Below are 21276 nucleotides of genomic sequence, written 5' to 3'. Positions count from 1 at the left end.
TGACTTCAAGACTGGTCTCAATTACATATCAAGACACCGTTTCAAGAACTCAAACAAAAACTGTCATCTCCTTCACACGCAAGCTGCTGGTCCCCCACGGGTCCGCTGCCTGCAGCCTACCTGGCAGCCATCCTGGTTGATCCACTTGCTCTGCACCTCATCTCTGGCGGCGTCACTGAGGCCAGCATGGTAAGCCAGCGCAGCAAGGCCATCTCTCTGTAGGGTGTCAGCCATTGTGTCGCACTCCCTCCTGGAGAGGCAGTAAATTATCCCTGAGTCGTCTGCCAAAGAAGCCAAAGAGGACTGAGGACCAGGGCTTTTCAACAACACATCTACAGTGCGGTCTAAAAACCCAGGCGGTGGTGGTGATGGTGGTGGTGGCGGCAGTGGTAGTGGTACACACCTTTAATCCTAGCACTCGGGAGGCAGAGCCAGGCGGATCTCTGTGAGTTCGAGGCCAGCCTGGTCTATAGAGCAAGATCCAAGACAGGCTCCAAAGCTACACAGAGAAACCCTGTCTCGAAAAACCAAAACCAAAACCAAAAACAACAACAACAACAAAAAACCAAACCAAAAAACAAAAACACAGGACCCAGTAAACAGAGCTTTGCAGCCTTCTTATGATACAAGATGGTCGCACAGAAGAGCTCAAGCAAGGGATTCACGAACACAGGAACTAAGACTGGACTTGTAACCCTGTTCCTGCAAGGGCAACCTAGACTAATACTGGGTTGTCTCACACCAACTCAACAATGGGGAGCTACCTTGACATAAATTTTGTAGGAACACATGGCAAAATTACCCTTTGACTTGGTTTCCTCCCAGGAAACTAACCTAGGAAATAAAATGGTACAAGGACTGAAGCCAAAAGTTTTGGTATGAAAGCTCAATAGGCAACATATGGGGAAAATTAAGATAAAGAATTCTGAAACAAACACACTATCGTTATTAAAAGTGCTTCTCCCTAAGTTTATAAAAGTCATGGGAAATGATCAAGATGTTGGAAATGGGTTATGTGGCCAACTGTTATGAACATCAGAATCTCATTTTAGTTAACATAACTCAAAGGCAAACACACTTGGGAGAAGGCGCTAAAACAAAGGGCTGTGATATTCATACACTGATAGACGCCAGAAAAAAAGACTGAAACCAGGAATTATAATGCAGCTGTGTAGGAGGCAGATCTGATATATTTTTGTTAAGGTTTATTGTTATTGAACCAAATGAGATTTCAAAATTATAATATTCCCCACAAATAGCAAGTTGGTGCTATACTAATGTAAAAAGAAATGTTTAATATGCAATTTTACATATTCTATTGTAGTACAGTAAATATAGAAAGGACCTTTTAAATCTTTTACTTTTAGACATAATTAATAACATGACTGTACTCACATGGGTGATGCTTTCTGATCCATTCTAGGCAATCAAATGCCACTTTTTTTGGCTTCTTTGGTAACACATAGTATTTCAGATTGTGTCTGTTAAAGCTCATGCTAAACCTAAAAGATCCAAACATAAAATTTAAGTATTATGAGAAAATACAGTTGCACCCATTATCATAGACTGAATGTTTTTTACCCAAAGTACTTCCCCCAATGTCATAGCATGAGGAGGTGGGAGGGCCCTTTGGGTAGAGTCACCAGGAAGATTAGGGTCCTTATAAAAAACAGAGGGGCTGGAGAGATCCATCACCTGTTAAGAGCAGTCACTGCTCTATCAGAGGACTGAAATTTGGATCCCACACCCACAATAGACATCTCAGAAACATCTGTAACTCCAGCTTCAATAGAATCAACATCTTGTTTCAGTCTCCACAGGCACCCACACAAACACAAGGATGTGTGTACACACACACAGACATAGTAAAATAAATCTTAAAGAGAAAAAAAAAAAAAAAACAAAGAACAAAAAAACCCCACCCAAACAGAGACCTCACTGACCCTCCCTCCCTAGTACTTATGGCTCCAATGGGAATACCACCAAGTACAAAACAGGGAGAGGGACCCCACCAGACAAAGGATAAGTTGGAACTTTGATCTTGTTTTCTTGTAATCCAGAACCACAAGAAATAAATTTCTGTCGTCTGGGTCAACCAGTCTATGACACTGTGACAGCAGCTCAAATGCTAAACACTGGTGTGTTTCTACCATGCAAACCTCCATACTAAGCTGCCTTACATTGACCTTGACCATTATCCTTGGCAGGTGACATAATGGAACACTGAAATGGACATTAGGTTAAGAATTGAGGATTTTAAAGAATGGTGGTAAAGAAGATACATCTACGGACTAGATGATGGAGATCTGGAATGAGATAAGGAAAGGCAAACCATGAGTACAGTCTTAAAGATGATGGGACTGCAGGGGTGGTGTCGGGGCAGCTGGCTCAGCGAGTCCAGTGCTTGCTGTGCAGCCGCCAAACCTGAGTCTGAATCCCCGGCCCCCATGCTCTGCACAGTGGCATGCTCAGTAATCCTGCACCCATGCTCTGCACAGTGGCATGCTCAGTAATCCTGCACCCATGCTCTGCACAGTGGCATGCTCAGTAATCCTGCACCCATGCTCTGTACAGTGGCAGGCTCAGTAATCCTGCACCCATGCTCTGCACAGTGGCATGCTCAGTAATCCTGCACCCATGCTCTGCACAGTGGCATGCTCAGTAATCCTGCACCCATGCTCTGGCAGTGGCATGCTCAGTAATCTTGCCACTGGCAGGTGAAGACAGGAGGATCCCAGGGACTCACCTCACTAGCCAGGTAATTAGTATCAGTCTAGCTAAACTGGTAAGCTTCAACTTCATGAAGACACCCTGTCTCAATTATGGTGGAAAGAAAAGCACCAGATGCTGACCTCTGGCTTACGCACACATTAGCACATCTACTTGCATACACAGATGCATCAACACACACACAGACACACAGTTTCTATTTTAAAAGTAGAGGTGGCAACAATAGACAGTGTCTAAGAACAAACAAAAGCAGAGATGGCTAAAAGATTTAAACGATTAAGGGAAATCACACAGTAAGTGTAACATAAAGATTTAAAAGACAACAGGGGGGCAGTGCGTGCGCGCGCGCGCGCGCGCACACACACACACACACACACACACACACACACACACACACACACGGAGCACTTTGCTTCTGCTCTGGGCTGCAGAGGGAATGCAGGGACTCTGACATGCATGCTCCTCTTCCTCTAGGTGACTACTCTTGGCTCCCACTTACTCCTTCATGTTTCCTTAGTTCATTCTCTGATTACCTTCTGTATTTCTAGACTCTTCTGTCTCAGGCTATCTTGTAGGACCATAACTCCAAGGGCACTAAAAGCTTATCCTTTACCCTTCCCTTTATGGCCGGTTTCTCAGAAGATCCAGGTCTGTCACATCCCGTACCCCATTTGAACGCTCACCATTTTCCTTCTAGTTCTGCTGCACCATTTGACCAAATATTTGCTCTTAGGTTTTATTTCCCGTTGCTTAAAAAAGTATATTTATTAATGATGGGAGTGCCCGCGGCATATGTGCAGAGGTCTGAGTGGGTTCTCCCTTTCCACCAGTGTTTCAGCTCAAACTCAAGTTGTCAGTCTTCCTGACAAGCACCCTACTCACTGTACCATCTTGATGGGCTCCCGATTATTTTTATTTTTTAATTTTTTTTTTTTTTTTTGGTTTTTCGAGACAGGGTTTCTCTGTGTAGCTTTGCGCCTTTCCTGGAACTCACTTGGTAGCCCAGGCTGGCCTCAAACTCACAGAGATCCTCCTGGCTCTGCCTCCCGAGTGCTGGGATTAAAGGCGTGCGCCACCACCGCCCGGCAATTTTTTGGTTTTTTGACACAGGGTTTCTCTGTGTAGCTTTGCGCCTTTCCTGGATCTCACTCTGTAGACCAGGCTGGCCTCAAGAACTCACAAAGATCTGCCTGGCTCTGCCTCCTGAGTGCTGGGATTAAAGGCGTGCACCACCACCGCCAGCTTCCCGATTATTTTTAAAACTAAAGCAAGGTAGAGGGGTAACTCAGGGTCCCCAGCCCAGGGGCTCTCTACCGGTCCAGGTGTTAGCTCTGTCCAGTCCATGGAAAGAATACCTAGGAACAAGTTCCTATAGAGCACAGGCGTATCTGTGCCTGAATCGACACAGCAAACAGTCGTCAACCTCAGGCTGCCTGCACACAGGGGCTGGGGAACAAAGGTGAGGAGGATCCACCACTGGCTTGCTGTACTGGATTCTAAAGCTGAGCAGATGGGCAGCGTATGCAGCAAGCAGTGCTGATTAGAGTATGCACAGCAGTGGTCTTTCCGAGTCCCCGATGATCCCACTCCACGCTGCCGGCTGGCCTGGCCATCAGCTCTACCCAGTCTCAGAACTTTACATGTTGGGCCTTCCCCTACACCTGACTTCTCTTCTTCCTTAGCCTACTCCTTAAACGAGAAGCACCCCCAAATGTCTGGGTGTCCTCTCGCCTTCTTCTCAACTGCTCCTCAGCTTAGTTGTTTTTCAGAATTCTAAACCACATTCCAACATGTGTTCAGACCAGTGGTCTAAAACTGGAGTAAGCATATGAGCTGAGGCGTCTAAGGCGGCAGTTCTCAACCTGTGGGTCGTGACCCCTCGGCCACTGAAAGACCCTTTCACAGGGGTCACCTAAGAAATACAATATTCACATTATGATCCCTAACAGTAGCAAAATTACAGTTATGAAGTAGCAAGGAAAATAATGTATGATTGGGGGGTTACCATAACATGAGGAGCTGTATTAAAGGGTCGCAGTGTTAGGAAGGGTGAGAACCGCTGCTCTAAGGGAACCCAAAGCCTCAGCTTTGTTTTTTGGTTTTTCGAGACAGGGTTTCTCTGTGTAGCTTTGCGCCTGTCCTGGAACTCACTCTGTAGCCCAGGCTGGCCTGGAACTCACAGAGATCCACCTGCCTCTGCCTCCCGAGTGCTGGGATTAAAGGCGTGCGCCACCACCGCCTGGCTCCAAAGCCTCAGCTTTAATATTCTTTTCCCTAAAACAGGCATGAGAAGGGCCCTGTACTGTAGTTACCCTGCTGGTTACTCCTTTCCTATCTCCCCTTTGTAAGTCTCTGTCCTTTCTAAACACAAACAAGGAGACCTCACCTCCCACCCCTTCCGAACGTCACCACCACACATTGGCTCAGGCTGTCAAACACGAGAGAGTACACTGTGGCCTGGGTATAGGTGAAACCTCTCTTCTCAAAGGTCAGAAGCCCTCGGCAGGGCTGCCTGTGTTTGTGCGTGGTGCGTGTTTTTGTAAAGGGTAAAGAGTGTCACCGGGAACAGAGAACTCCAGCCTTACTGGGGGTTCTGATTTCAGAAGTAATGTCATCAGTGTGGTGAGCTTGATGACTCTCACCTCAGAAGGGCTGACCCTGAAACAGCCACAGGATGCAGGACTGAGTCTTGTGATACATTAACAATTACCACCAGGCAAGAGGGTATGGAGTTTCGAGCTAGACAGAGCTAACCAGTGAGATCCTGTCCAAAAAAGCTGCCTAGCAACATGAATGACAAAGAAATTTCCAGAATTATGTGAGCTGATGTAGGTTTCCTACTGATGAAGGAAAGCCAGGGGAACTGTGTGCAGGAATGACTTTATGCATACCCACTCCCCCATTTTAAACTACATTTTATGTTCAGAAAAGTGTTTCATTCATTTACAACAACAAATGCTTTGGATCATGGGCTCCAAACCCTGGGATGCACATGGAGGAGTCAGAGTCCGCACAGATGGATGTTGGAAATTCAAAATGGTGCAGCCTCTTTGGAAGATAGCTTGATAGTTCTTTAAAGAGTGAAGCAGGGGCTGGAGAGACGGCTCAGAGGTTAAGAGCATGTAAGTCTAGCAGAAGTCCTGAGTTTGGTACCTAGCACCCAAACCAGGCAAATCAAAATTGCAACTAGTTTGCTTTGCTGCGGTATGGTCTTTCTGTACGTTGTGACTACATGTTGCCACAATTGGTTAGTAAATAAAGCTGCTTTGGCCTATGGTAAGGCAGGATAAGATCCAGGTGTGAAATCCAAGCAGAGACAGGGAGAAAAAGGGCAGAGTAAGGGGCAGACGCCATCCAGCCGCTCAAGGAACAACATGCCAGCAGACTGGTAATGCCACAGCAAAACATAGATGAATAGAAATGGGTTAATTTAAGATGTAAGAGCTAGTTAGCAATAAGCCCGAGCCATAGACCAAACAGTTTATAATTAATATTAAGCCTTTGAGTGATTATTTTATAAAAAACGGCTGCTGAAGAAAAAAACAATGACAGCATGAAATTTGCAGGCAAATGGATGGAACTAGAAAATACCATCCTGAGTGAGGTAACCCAAACCCAGAAAGACAAACATGGTATGTACTCACTCATAAGGGGATACTAGATATAAAGCAAAGAACAATCAGACTGCAACCCACAGAACCAGGGAGGCTACATAGCAGGGGGGACCCTAGGATGACTGTGGCGTATAATAAGTTTTGGTTTTACTCAATTACCAAGCAAGCCTCAATGAAACATTTCACTATTAGGATAAGAATTTATACTGTATCAAGCTGATAATAGAAAAATAAATAAATAAAAATGAAAAAAAATTAAAAGATAAAACACACATTTAATATTCTGAAGAAACTCCAGTGTTTTTCATAGTAACTATTTTGATAAGATAAAGAATAATGGGCCTGGGAGTTTGGAGTTTTGGGGAAGAATGCTTGGAAGCCACTGTGAGGGAAACTCAAATGGTAGAGAAGACTTGCTAAGCATTGCTGGAATATCAAGAACCCAGGCAAGGGGCCAGAGAGTGTGGGCAAGGCTCTTCCTGCCAAACTCGACACCCTGAGTTTGTTCCTCAGACTCCACATGCAGGAGGGAGCCAACTTCCGACGCCTACAAGTTTTCCTCTGACCTCCACACGTGCCAAGGCGCACACCTTCCCCCACAATAAATAAAGTCAAACAACCCCCCCCCCAAAAAAACAAGACAAAACAAAACAAAAAACGGCTGCTGACCGGGTGGGACCGGGCGGGACTGAGAAGCTTCAGTCTACACTAGTTCCAGGGGATCCAACTCACTTCGCAAGCACCTGAATCATTTTCTGCACATACATACAGGCTGGCACACACAAACACACTATAAATAAAAATAATATATCTTTAAAAGGTGAGGTAGAGTTATTATGTGACCTGATAATCTAACTGCTAGGAATACACCAACGAGAAATGAAAAGACATGCCCACACAGAAACTTGGATATGCTTATAAGAGCGTTATTCAAAACAACCAACAAAATGAAAATGATCCTAGTATTAGGTGAGTGGCTAAAGAAGGCACTAAAACAACACAATGGAATACTTTTTCCAGCAACAAGTATTTTTTTAAAAAATAATTTATTTCACTTTATTTTATGTGCATTGGTGTGAAGGTGCCAGATCCCCTGGAGCTGGAGTTAAGACGGTAGTGAGCCATCATGTGGTTGCTGGGAATTGAACCCAGGTCCCCTGGAAGAGCAGCCCGTGCTCTTAACAGCTGAGCCATCTCTCCAGCCCCTCTACCAACAAATCTTGAAAATATTTTGCTAAAAAGTAGTCAAGGGGGCAGTGAGATGGCTCAGTGGGTAAAAGCATCTGCTGCCAAATCTGAGGACCCAAGTTTGATCCCGAGGATCTGTCTGCATGTGGAAGAGAGCAGCTCCAGTGAGATGTCCTCAGACCTCCACATGCTTGCCGCGGGGTGGACACACACACACACACACACACAAAATCTAAGAAGTAATCATTCATTAAAGATCATATGGCCGGGCGGTGGTGGCGCACGCCTTTAATCCCAGCACTCGGGAGGCAGAGGCAGGCGGATCTCTGTGAGTTCGAGGCCAGCCTGGGCTACCAAGTGAGTTCCAGGAAAGGCACAAAGCTACACAGAGAAACCCTGTCTCGAAAAAGCCAAAAAAGAAAAAAAAAAAAAAAAGATCATATACACATAGAATGAATGTTTATAGGAGACACGGTAAGTGGAGAAAAGGAGAAGGAGACTATTGATAATAGGTGAACTGTTTTAGAGGGTGGCAAAAGCTCAAACTGTGGTGATGGTGTACAAGTGAGAACACACCATAAACCACTGAATCACAGGTTAAAAATGGAAGTTGGATGATGTGGATGTATCTTATTAAAAACATCTGGAACATAATCTGAAATTTTGTTTGATTTGTGACATAATTGGAAAAACAGAACTATTTACTACTTAATTTGGTCAAATAAACCTTAACTAGAAAGAATAAAATGAAATGAGATTTGAACATAAACTTGTAGATCACAAATCCAATTAAAATCAAAACAAATAAATCATTCTACCACAAAGGGTCTGCAGGCCACTAATGGAGAGCAACATTCATCCGTTTATTAAGATGGAAAAGTAAACAGACACTCAGAGTCTATTGCTTATAACCAATCCTACCTTGCCTGTTGGAAAACAGGATGTCAGGGATCACTAGACACCAGCTAGAGACAGTGCCTACCAAAAAAATAAATAAACAGAAAAAAGACAATTTGGGGCACCTATACAAATGGATATTATTCAACCATAAAAATGAAGACTGAAGGCTGCCATGTACAGCTCAGTAATAAAATCCTCACCCAGCACTGGTGAAGCCATGGAGTGTACACACACACACACACACACACACACACACACACACACACACACTATAACCTAGGTGATTCTTGCAAACATGCCCAGTGACAGAAATGAGAGAGAAAAACAGGGAGTAAGTTTTAATAAAACTCAACTCCATTCTGGGGGATAATGGAAGTTTATTCTAGACTTAGGCTGTAGGGACAGGTACATAATTCTAAGCAAATGTAAAAGCCACACACAACTGTAACTTATAAATAGCTGAGTTTTATGGTACATGAATTATCTCAGCAAATACTTAAAAAACAAACAAACAACACCCACACCCACACACAAAACTAAACTAGATTCCACTGTCTCTTGACTAAGGTTGTATTAAATTTTGTATAAATTTTATAAATTTGTATAATTGTATAAATTTGCCAGGCATGTTAATACATGTCTGCAATTCCAAGTACTTGGGAGGCAGAAGCAGGAGGATCAGGAGTTCAATTATAAAGCAAATTTGAGGCTACCCTAGGCTACAAGCCTCCAACCAACAAAAACAAGCCAGACATTGTGGTACTCAGAAGTCAAGAGCTCAGGAGGGAGAGGAAGGTGGATCTAAATTCAACGTCAGGCAGGTCTATGGTGAGTTCCAGGATAGCCAGGGCTACACAGCAAGAACCTGTCTAGTTTTTTTTTCTTTTTCTTTTTAGAAAGGTGAATAGAGAATATTGCCAAGATATTTCAAATACATCAGGTTCAGGGTAGGGGTTCCTTTTGAAAATGTAAAAAGAATGCCTCACATTCATTAGATAAAACCTAGTAAAGTTTTTAATAGTATATGGTTTAGAAAAAAGACTAAACAGTAATATTGCTTGTTAGACAAATACTTTCCAATTTTTTTTAACCTCCCACAAAATTTAGAGTACTTAACTGAGATACCAGTTGACAGATCATTAAAAATAATTTTTAATGACAGATCATGATGTAATTTTGGCATATGCTTCAGAAGAAATTCAAATAATTGAGTGTTATTACTGTAATAAAATGCATTTCATTGCCATCTACATGTTTATGTCAGCAACATTTCTTAGGGCTTATATCCATAAAAGTAAAAATGTACGAACTGAGTCAATTCATCTGTAGATATGTGAACTGTAAAACAAAAATTCTTAACTCATTAACAGATATAATCTCAATAAAAAGCTTGTGCCTAAAATTATTTTTGAAACATATTTAAGCTGGATGTGGTGGTATAATTCCTGAAGTTTCAGTTACTTGAGAAGCTGAGATGGGAAGATAGCTCGAGCCCATGCATTGGAGACTGACCCTGGCAACACAGCAAGACTTTGTTTAGCTATTCTAAATGAAGCATGTATTTAAAGAAAGTAACATAGACATGTATGTAACTACTCTAGTAATGATGACTAATGATTTCATTTATTTATTTGTGTGTGTGTGTGTGCTCCGTGCACACTTGTGGGAGTCAGTTCTCTCCCTCCAACATGTGGGTTCTAGGGATCAAACTCAGGTCATTAGGCTTGGTAGCCAAGTGCCTTCATCTACTGACTAGTTTCTCTGGCCTCTAAACTAGTAATTTTAATAATTCAATTGGATGAAAATTTTGGTGCAGGAGATTTAAAAACCATTATTTATTTATTTAATTTATTTGCACATAAATGTGATAGAGTAAGCAAAAATATTTCACACAACAGGTGGTGGTAGTGGTGCATGCCTTTAATCCCAGCACTTGGGAGGCAACCTTGTCTGGGGGTGGGGGGATCCCAGCATTTGAGAGGCAGAGGCAGGCAGATCTCTGAGTTCAAGGCCAGCCTAGTCTACAGAGTGAGTTCCTGGACAGCCAGGGCTACACAGAGAAACCATGTCTCAAAAAACCAAACCAAAAAATTCACATATAAAAAATATATATATAGCCAGGCGGTGGTGGCATACGTCTTTAATCCCAGCACTTGGGAAGCAGAGCCAGGCAGATCTCTGTGAGTTTGAGGCCAGCCTGGGCTACAGAGCAAGATCCAAGACAGGCATAAAAACTACAGAGAGAAACCCTGTCTTGAAAAAAAAAAAAAAAAAAAAAAAAAAAAAAAAAAACAATGCACACACACACACACACACACACACACACACACACACACACACACACACTTCATGGCTGCGTAGGTGATACATGCCCTTAATCCCAGCACTTAGAGGCAGCTGGATCTTTGGGAGTTCAAAGCCAGCCTAGTCTACATAGTGAGATCCAGACAGCCAGGACTACATAGAGACCTTGCCTCAAAATAAATATTCTCTCTCTGTATATAAATTCTGTAAGAATTAAAACATTTTTCTATCTCCGCCATCCCCCCCCCCGGCTAGGGAACTTACCTAGGGCTTAAATGTATTCTAGGCTAATACTGCTACCGGAATATTCACAGCCTAAGTGATAAATGTTAAAAAATTAATTTCATTTTTTATTTAGGTGTCTGTGTGTATGCTGTGTGTGTGGGTACACTCCAAGGCCAGACGGCAGCATGAGATCTCCTGGACCTGGATATACACAGTTGTGAGCTGCCCAGAGCAGGTACTGAGAACTGAACTTAGGTCCTCTGGAAAAGCAGTAATCACTTTTAATCACTGAGCATCTCTCCAGCTCCAAATTACACTTTTGCAATGTGTTTTGTGAATTTCATTTAATGACCATAAAATGGTGATAGTATCTGTTTAGGGGGCTTGAGAGGTAGCTCATTAGTTAAAAGTACTTGTTCCTGTAAAGAACCCAAGTTCCATTCCCAGCAGTCACTTAGAGGCTCAAAACCATCTATAGCTCCTGTTCCTAGGGTTCCGATGCCCTCTTGTGACTTCCACAGGTACCAGGCATGTACATGGTGCACATACATACATACAGGCAAAAACAGTCATACATATGGAGACTGTTGTTGTTTACGAAAGACCACTTGTATGTGTTTTAGTTGTTGTTGAGTCCTGGGGAGTTCAATCTAAAAACCTGGGGTGTGCAAGGAGGGCATATTATCCACTGGCTGGGAAAATTCACACCCGACCTCTGACAGATGGGTTGGAGTCAAAACACAGATACACTAAAAATACTTTTAAAATCACCTTCCTGGGCTGGAGATAGAGCTCAGTTGGTACAGTGCTTGCCTAAGACAGACAAAGCCCTGGTCTGGATCTCCACAACCACATGAACTGGATGTGATGACACATGCCTGTAATCTCAGAACTGGGAGGTAAACACAGGATCAGAAGTTCACAGTCATCATCTGTCACACAAAGTTTGCGGATAGTCTGACATGCATGAGATTCCCATCTCAAAAGATGAACTAAAACAAGAAAAAGAAGATGAAAATAATAAAATATAATAATCCTCTTGAGCTGGATGGGATGGTGCACATCTGAATTCCTAATGCCAAGGTAAGAGGATGAAATCTGAGGTAAGGCTAAGCTACCTAGTGAGTTCTAAACCAACTGGATCACATGAAATGACACTGCTTCAAAACGAGTAGAGGGAAGCTAGTAAGATGTGTCTGCTGCAGTCAAAGGTGCTTGCCACTAAGCCTGATGACCTGAGTTCAATCCCAGGGACCCACATGGCAGGAGGGAACCACTTTCTACAAGCTGTCCTCTGACTTCCACACACAGCACATGCATGCTCAAATACACACTACAATAAATGTAAAAAATTTAAATAACTGAAGAAAAAATAAAAATACCGGGCTGGAGAGATGGCTCAGTGGTTAAGAGCACTGGCTGCTCTTCCAGAGGTCCTGAGTTCAATTCCCAGCAACCACATGGTGGCTCAAAACCATCTATAACAGGATATGATGCTGTCTTCTGGTGTGCAGGTATACATGTAGCACACTCATACATAAAATACAAATAAATAAAAAATTAAAAAAACTTTCCAACAACATGTATAAATTATATATGAAACAATGAATCTCATGTTCCTAGAATACCTCTTTATGTATATGCAAATATTCCAAATCTAGAAAAACTTCAAATTTAAAACACTTCTGGCCCCAAGCATTGAGGATAATTAACCTGTATGTGAATCGTCCAGAATAGCAAAAATCTGTGAAGTCGGAAAGTCAATGAGTGATTGCCTGGGGCAGAGGGGAAAAGAGATTAGCTGTTAACGAGAACAAAGCTCTTAAGGGAGACAAAATGTGCTAAAAGCAGACGGTGGTGATGACTATGTAACTCCATGAAAAAACGAAGAACACCGCACCGAGTCCTGTACTTTTTTTTTTTTTTTTTTTTTTTTTTTTTTTTTTTTTTTTTGGTTTTTTGAGACAGGGTTTCTCTGTGTAGCTTTGCGCGAGTCCTGTACTTTAAAGGGTGAGTTTTACTGTAGGATAGGCAGAAAGTCAGCACAGCAGCCACGCAAACATTTTAGCAAGCCACTCCTGCTACAAGACCTGCATCCTTTAAGTCATCTGAGCTCTGCAGTTAGCTGCCGAGCTGGGCTATAATGCAGACTTCCTGGTTACCCAGTCTACAATTACATCTTTGGTCATGACTTCCTCTGTGCATTTAGAGTACTATTTAAAGGGCTCTGTAGCCAGACTGCTGGGGTTGGAGTCCTCACTCCTCCATTTGCTAGGGTTATGAACTTTGCAAGTTACTTAATTTCTGTGTGACTGTTTATCTTTTTAAAAATAAATTTAAAAGCCTGGCGAGATAGTTTAGTGGGTAAATGCACTTGCTGATAACCCTGACAACAGGAGTTCAGTTCCCAGGACCAACTTCTACATAAAACAAATTTAAATTAGATGTACTTTTTCTCTCTCTCTCTCTTTGTGGAAAAATACTTTATTAAGACATACTTCATGACTGAAAGACTTTTTTTTTCCTTTTTCTTTTTTTTTCAGAACTGAGGACAGAACCCAGGGCCTTTTATGGCCATGATGTCTCTCTCTCTCTCTCTCCCTCTCCCTCCCCTCCGTTGTTGGTTGTTTCACTCTTTGCTCTTTGGTCTCTCGGTGGTCGTCACCCAGCTCCCTGTAGGCCAAGATGAGCTCCTGTGAGTCCTTGCACCGCTCAGGGACTTGACCTTATCTTCACCAGAAAAAAAAAAGTCTCTTCTAATATGCATCCCTTTGCTTTTAATGTCTCTAATCAAGTAGTAATCACAGATTTTGGGTGTGTACGGATGCTAGTCAGTTGGACTGTGTATTCCTGAAGGGTTATTGTTGGTACTTTTCCACCCACAGATATGTACTGGTAATTTCTGACCTTCAAAATGTTATGTACTTTCCTTATTGCGTATGGTGCATATGCATGTGTATGCATGTGCTGTGGTGGCATGTAGACTGCAGAGCACAGCTTGAGAGAGCTGGTTCCCTCCACCAATGTGGTTTGGGTATTGAACTCAGATTGTCAAGGCTGATAGCAAGTGCCTTTACCTACTGAGTCATTTTGTCAATCTTTAAAAGTTTAATTTTAAAACTTATTTTTATATTTTATGTGTATGGATGTATAACATGGATGTCTGTGCACCATATGCATGTAGTGTCCTCTGCGGCCAGAAGAGGGCGTTAGATCCCTTGGAACTAGAGTTACAGATGGTTGTTAGCCACCATGTGAATGCTGGGTATCAAATCCAGGCCCTGGGGAAGAGCAGCCAGTGCTCTTAACCACTGAGCCATCTCTCCACCCCCACACCCCCCAACATCACCTCATGTACTACAGGGTGGCCTCTAACTTGCTATATATTGAAGATGACTTTGAACTTCTGATCCCCCTGCCTCTGCTTCCCAAGTGCTGAGATGTTGGTATGGTGGCATATGTCTTTATCCCAGCACCTAGGAAGCAGAAGCCAAAGCGGAAACAGAAGCAGGTGGATCTCTGTAAGTGAGAGGTCAGCCGGTCTACACAGTCAGTTCCAGGCTACATAGTGAGATCTTGTCTCAAAACTACAAATCAAACAAACCAAGAGCTGGATTTCAGGCATTTTCTATCATGCATGCTATGACTCAAATCTGTCACTTGACTGTGGCTCAGTTTCTTTATCTAGAGAATGAGGAAATGGAGGACTATCATGCAAGATTTTTGTGATGGTAGACACATAAAATGTGATATACAAGGCTAGGAGCAGCAGCTGACACACTGTGGGGCAAGGTGTGTGTTCGCTCCCTATCACTGAAGCTGTGCAACAGTTAAACCTGTATGTCTAACTCTGTTCTCTCCTAGTTCATCTGCTAGGGTCCTAAGAGAATGGCATGAAATCTTGTGTTTAATAATTAGCCATTTGTACTTCACAAAGTAGAATTTATTTTTACAAGCTCAGGAGGGAGAATATTATCCCAGAATTATGGGAAGAAAGGCAACTGGGGCTGCTACTCTAAACCTACACCATGACACGGCAGCAGTTGGCAAGTCAATTCACACCGGACCTACTGGCAGGAAAAGATCAGGAGACAGTGCATCAGAAAGTGCTTTTTAAAGTCTACTTCTACTACGGGAGTTCTAAGTTTCTAAAGCAGAAACAGCAAATACATTAAGAAATCAACAAGTTGGGCGGTGGTGCTTTAATCCCAGCACTTGGGAGGCAGAGCCAGGCAGATCTCTGTGAGTTCGAGGCCAGCCTGGGCTACAGAGCGAGTTCCAGGAAAGGTGCAAAGCTACACAGAGAAACCCTGTCTCGAAAAACCAAAAAAAAAAAAAAAAAAAAGAAAAAAGAAAAAAAAAAAGAAACCAACAGAGTTATATTTTATCCACATTTACCAAATCATTCCATATGTTTCACTTATTCATTCTTACTGAGTATCAGATATGCACAACATCCGGATATGTGTAATTTTGCTTTCTCAGGCACATTGCTTTCCCACAGTTCCAGGAAGGAGATTTCTGCCTCTAGATAAATACATGTACTGTTCATTCAAACATAAAAGGTAAACCCTATATTTCCAGAAAGTCATTCAAATGCAAGGGAATTTACATGACTTCTTCTAACCGTGGGCTGTTGCCAATTAATATAACGTACTGACAGCTCTCACCACTTGTAATCCCAGCACTGGGAAGGCAGAGACAGGTGGATCCCTGGACCTTTCTGGCCAGTCTAGCCAACATGGTGAACTCAAGGTCAAGGAAATCCTGTCTCCAAAAAACAAGGTGGATGTCTCCTAAGGAACAACACCTGATGTTGATCTTGGGCCTCCAGAGGCGCGCGCGCACACACGCGCGCACACACACACACACACACACACACACACACACACACACGCCATACATAACCCAGCATGGTGGTGCACATCTACAATCATAGCATGTAGGAAGATGAGGCAGCCGGGTCTATATTGTAAGTTCCAAGCCAGCTAGGGCTTCATATCAAGACTCTGTACAACATCTCAATGAAAACCACAAAGGGGAGGGGAGGGCAGCACGTGGAGGGGGACAGAAATAAAACATTTTATAGAAAGTATAGCATTTGTAGAAACAAATTTCTAACATTCAGCATTTATTAAAACCTAAAGTATAACATTTTAAATAGTGTTAAAGCACTTATCTAATATGGAAGCGAAATACATCTCTTATTCCAAATTTACATAAATATTCTTCATTGCAAGTGACATGAAATTAAAACATTCCATTACACATTTTGTGATTATACACACAAAACTCTAAAATTTTGCACTTAAGTATGGGTCATTAGTGGTAAAAGAGCTAAAAGCAACTAAATATTGTAGACGGGTACAAACAACTTAAAGGCTGGAAGAAACCAGAGTGCTGAATGAACTGCTTGCTTAGGTCTGAGATTCTGGCAGCTGCTATTCTGATCTGCAAAGGCTCTGCATGCACCTCTGCTAGCATGTGACTGACCCCAGAGGCTCTGCATGCACCTCTGCTAGCGCGTGACCCCAGAGGCTCTGCATGCACCTCTGCTAGCACATGACCCCAGAGGCTCTGCATGCACCTCTGCTAGCGCGTGACCCCAGAGGCTCTGCATGCACCTCTGCTAGTGCGTGACCCCAGAGGCTCTGCATGCACCTCTGCTAGCGCGTGACCCCAGAGCCCTCACAAGACTTTCCATTCAGGGCACAACTCTCTGAGAGATAGTTTTGTTATATTTAATTTAGATTTATTAATTTTATGTGGATGAGTGTTTTGCCTGCATGCATGTATGTGTACCATGTGTGTGCCTTTTATTATTTTTATGCTTATAGTATTGGAGGGGGAAGACAAGGTCTCAATATGTAATGTTGGCTGGTCTAGAACTTGCTATGTAGATCAGGCTGGCCTGCTTCTGGCCTACCAAGTGCTGGGATTAAAGGAATGCACTACTATGCTGAGCTATGTTTACAACTTTACACAGACAGTTTCTCGTTTCCTTCTTTTTAAAGTCTGGGTTTTACTATGGTGCCTAGGCCATCCTTACACTCATAACGCTTAAGCCATCCTCTCATTTCAGCCTCTTGAAGAGCTGGTCTACATGCATACGCCACCATAAGTTTGTTATTTTCAAATGAACAAAAGCTGTGCTTTAAAAATCCACCTTGAGCGGGGCAGTGGTGGTGCATGCCTTTAATCCCAGCACTTGGGAGGCAGAGCCAGACGGATCTCTGTGAGTTCGAGGCCAGCCTGGTCTACAGACAAAGGTCCAGGACAGGTACCAAAACTACACAGAGAAACCCTGTCTCGAAAAACATACATAAATAAATAAATAAATAAATAAATAAATAAATAAATAAATAAATAAAATAATAAAAATCCACCTTGGGCTGGAGAAATGGCTCAGCATTAAAGTAAGAACCCTGCTGCTTTTTCAGAGGATCCAGGTTCAGTTCCCAGTACCCACATGGTGGCTTACAACCATCTGTAATTCCCATCCCAGGGATCTGATGTCTTCTGGCTTCTACGGGTACAAGGAATACATGTACCAGACATACAAGCAGACAAATACTCATACACATAAAATAAAAATAAATCATTTAAAAAATAAATAAAAATCCACCTAAATATTCTGTTCAACCATTATTTCTCCAGGCATTCTACCTCAACCTCAAAACTACCTAAGTACACAACCCTATGTTAAGTATCTGCTGAGTAAATGAATGTAACAAAGAATGCCTCTGTCTCAACAAACTCAGGAAGGGGCACAATAGCCCAGTACAACCTAAATAAATATATACAGTAGAATATTTTCTAGTGGCTTTTGCTACCAATTAGTTACAGACTGGTGGTAGGAAGAAGCATGCTGCTGAGATGAAGGGATGGAGGATATTTGATCACACTGTGAACCCCATGTTTGCATTTGCATTAAGTAAAATGAACCCTGGGTCAGGAGGCTGAGTTAGCAACTCGCTGACAGGAAGTCATCATAGCGCATCAGAGGCCATCTGGAAGAGAGATGCACTGGAGGTAGAAGGGAGGGACTGGGCGGCACTGCTGGCGAGGCTTTTTTTGAGATGCCAGCAAAGAGAGGTTAGCTAGCAGGTTTCACCCCAGCCTTGGAATCTCAAGTCTTACTTATAAATAGACCGATAGAGATTTAGTTAAAACTTCAGGCAGCGCCAGTGCCTGCAGGAATCCCGCTAGGCTGCGCTCAGGCTGCTGCCAGAGAAGCAAGCTGGTAACTTCTGAGTCCCAACTGCTGGCTGAATAGCAGTAGATTAAGGCGCAGCCACTGTGCTGAAGATAAAACAATGAGGTCCAAGCGAAAGGCCTTTCTAAGAGGGTTCTAGGCTCTTCTCAAGTCACGTATATAAATATAACTGAAACTTTAAGAAGAAAATGACAGCAGGGTCATTTGTTCATTTCATGACGTATACTGTGCGAGTGTGGGAAGCCAAAATAAAATACATAAAAGCTAATCTTTTAAGAGGATTACAGCCGACCATGGTGGTGCACGCCTTTAATCCCAGCACTCGGGAGGCAGAGCCAGGCGGATCTCTGTGAGTTCGAGGCCAGCCTGGTCTCCAAAGCGAGTTCCAGGACAGCCAGTGCTACACAGAGAAACCCTGTCTCGAACCCCCCCCAAAACCCCCCGAAGAGAGGATTATACCAGGGTCACCCAGTACCAAATTTGATTTGTTCCCTTCCTAAAGTACAAGGTGGGATAATTTTACTTTTGTTTATATTTATTTGCTTGTGGAGGTCAAAAGGCAAAAAGGCAGGAAGGTGCCAGTGCTATGCTCCTACCACAAAGACACCAGGGGTTGAGCTCAGGCACTCACTCAGGCCTGGCCACAGGTGCCTTTATGTGCTGTGCCTTTTCAGCTGCTCTGGAGTTTTAATTCTGTTAAGAAAGACCCCAGATTCTTTCCCCAAATTTTACTGTACCTGGAATCACTTGAGGATTAAAAAAAAAAAAAAAAAAAAAAAGTCTTCCAACTTCAAACATTCTGATTAGCTGTCCTGGGTACAATCTGGACACTTGCAATGTTAAAACCCAACAGAAGCTGAGAGCCAAAAGCACGCCCTCTAACAACTTACACCTGAGGTTTGAGGATCTTCAGCTGCGTGAGGATGTCCTTCTGTACCCTGGGGTTCGCTGTGGCTGTGAGAGCCATCACTGGAACGGAAGGAAACTTCTGGCGAAGCATATTCATCCTTTTGTAATCTTGACGAAAATCATGACCCCACTAATTGGAAAAAAATACTGCTCTAGGTTATCTGTACCTCTCTTCTGTGAAGGCCAACACTGGTCAATAGAAAGGAAGCACTCTACTCTCCCGTGAGGCAGCAGACTATTCCCGCAGCGTGTGCTGCGCTTCAGTGCTGTGGTTCTGAGTACTACTGGTGGCATGACTTACTCATGCTCCGAGACAAACTTACCTGACTCACACAATGGGCTTCATCAATGACAAAGCGTGCCAAGAGCTTCCGCTCATACAGATTCTCCAGAGTAGAAATCAGCCTGTTACTTGCACAGACCTAGATCAGAGACACGGGAGAGCTCTAAGCACATCGCCTGAATGACACGCTCACTACCACTGCAATTACTCCCTGTTAGAACTAGCCCATATCTATACAGAGAACAGAAGTCGAATAGCAAATGAGACACTTCAGTATGTTCACTCACATCCAACAGTTTTACTTATCAGGTGAGTGGCTCAAATTTTTTTTTCTGCCTCAGCGTATCTGAGAGTAACCACATGTTTATTTTGGTAGTAGAATTTATTTTTTTAACATACATATATTTATTAATTTTGTGTGCATGCATGTGTGGAGGTCAGAAGACTTAGTGTGTTTGGTTCTATCATGTGAGTCCCCAGGATCAAACTCAGGTCAATGGGTTATGTGACAGGTACTGTTACCAGCTGAGCCACCCAGTCAGCCTTATAACAGGACTTTAGATGTGTTCCGTATGTGCATATTTGGGGAAAACTGTATTAATACACATATAGATAGTTATATGTGTATACTCTAGCTTTGTCCAGAAGCAAACACTCCAAGCATGTCTTGACAGGGACATATGTAAAGGATGCTGAAGCCACGTTGATGAAACTTCCTCACTGGTCAAATCTAGGCAATTAAAATATATAGTGATAATTGATTGAAACTCACTAAATAAATTAAGAACCCACAAGTTCACACTGATAAATACGTAGCTCTCATTATGCCCGGATGGACTGTATTAGTAGAATCAAAACTTGGCATTCAGTATAGTAATAATTGGCAAAGAATCATCAATGGCTACTGAAACTTGGAGGGAGGCTCTGATGTCTAACTGGGTATTTCTCTAGTCTCAGGACCTCCTACCACAAGAGTATCTACTAATTACAAAGACAAAGGGAATAAAAAAGCACAAAGGAGAAGTGGCCGGCAGTACTATTTTAATCAAGTGATTGGTTAATGAACACTACTGGTAATGGGATGAGTTAATACCAAGTGTCTTCTGATAGCATTTATGGGAATACCACTTCTGCAACATCCCTGCTGATTGAGTAACGTGAATTTAATCAGCAGGAAATAAGACAAATCAAATTGAGGCACAGTCTTCCAACTGGCCCTTATGCTTCTAAAATGTCAAAATCAAGAAACTGTTTAGATAAAAGGAGATCAAACTGTGCTGTGGGATGTCTTTCTGTATGCTGTGAACATGTGTTGCTCTGATTGGTTGATAAATAAAGCTGCACTGGCCTATGGCAGGGCAGGATGGAGCAAGGTGGGAAAATCCAAGAGAGATAGTGGGAGGAGAAAGGAGAGGAAGGAGCCACCGCTAGGAGAAGCAAGATGTAAAAGTACCAGTAAGCCACAAGCCATGTGGCAAAGTACAGATTTATAGAAATGGGTTAATTTAAGATGTAAGAGCTAGCTAGGGAGAAGCTTGAGCCATTAGGCCTTACAGTTTGTAAATAATATAAGCCTCTGTGTGTTTATGTGGGTCTCAGTGGCTGCAGGACCAGGTGGGACACAGGAAAACCTCCAGCTACAAAACTGGGATTTTTCTCTTTTTTATAAAGGTCACTACCAGAGGTTAACAGGTTAAGTAACGGTATGTGTCACTATACATTTCCTGATGGGTAAGTTACACTGTAGTTACTAAGGGAATGCTATATGGTCAGGAAATGCACATTGAAGTAAATTAGGATTAAAATGGTAGTCTGCAACTCACTCTCAAATGTTTCAGAACAAACTGGAGAAAGAAGGAATCACAAAGGAGATGGAGAAAATTTTACTATTTATGGTCTGGGGTGAA

General features: G+C 42.7%; 1 protein-coding gene across 1 annotated transcript in view; it reads right to left on the bottom strand.

The window, feature by feature from the left end:
• Positions 1-21276, bottom strand: part of Blm (BLM RecQ like helicase) — a 93206-nt gene that overhangs the window by 26262 nt on the left and 45668 nt on the right. Inside the window, exons 11-14 of the mRNA XM_028873766.2 lie at positions 19410-19508; positions 19068-19216; positions 1396-1502; positions 121-281 (exon numbers count right to left, since the gene is read on the bottom strand). Coding sequence (XP_028729599.1) covers positions 121-281; positions 1396-1502; positions 19068-19216; positions 19410-19508 — 516 coding nt within the window. The remainder of the gene's footprint in view (positions 1-120; positions 282-1395; positions 1503-19067; positions 19217-19409; positions 19509-21276) is intronic.

Source organism: Peromyscus leucopus, chromosome 1 (assembly GCF_004664715.2).
Source record: "Peromyscus leucopus breed LL Stock chromosome 1, UCI_PerLeu_2.1, whole genome shotgun sequence".
NCBI classification, from domain to species: domain Eukaryota; kingdom Metazoa; phylum Chordata; class Mammalia; order Rodentia; family Cricetidae; genus Peromyscus; species Peromyscus leucopus.
Note: the sequence above shows the minus strand (reverse complement) of the source record. Positions and strands in the feature narration are given on the sequence as shown.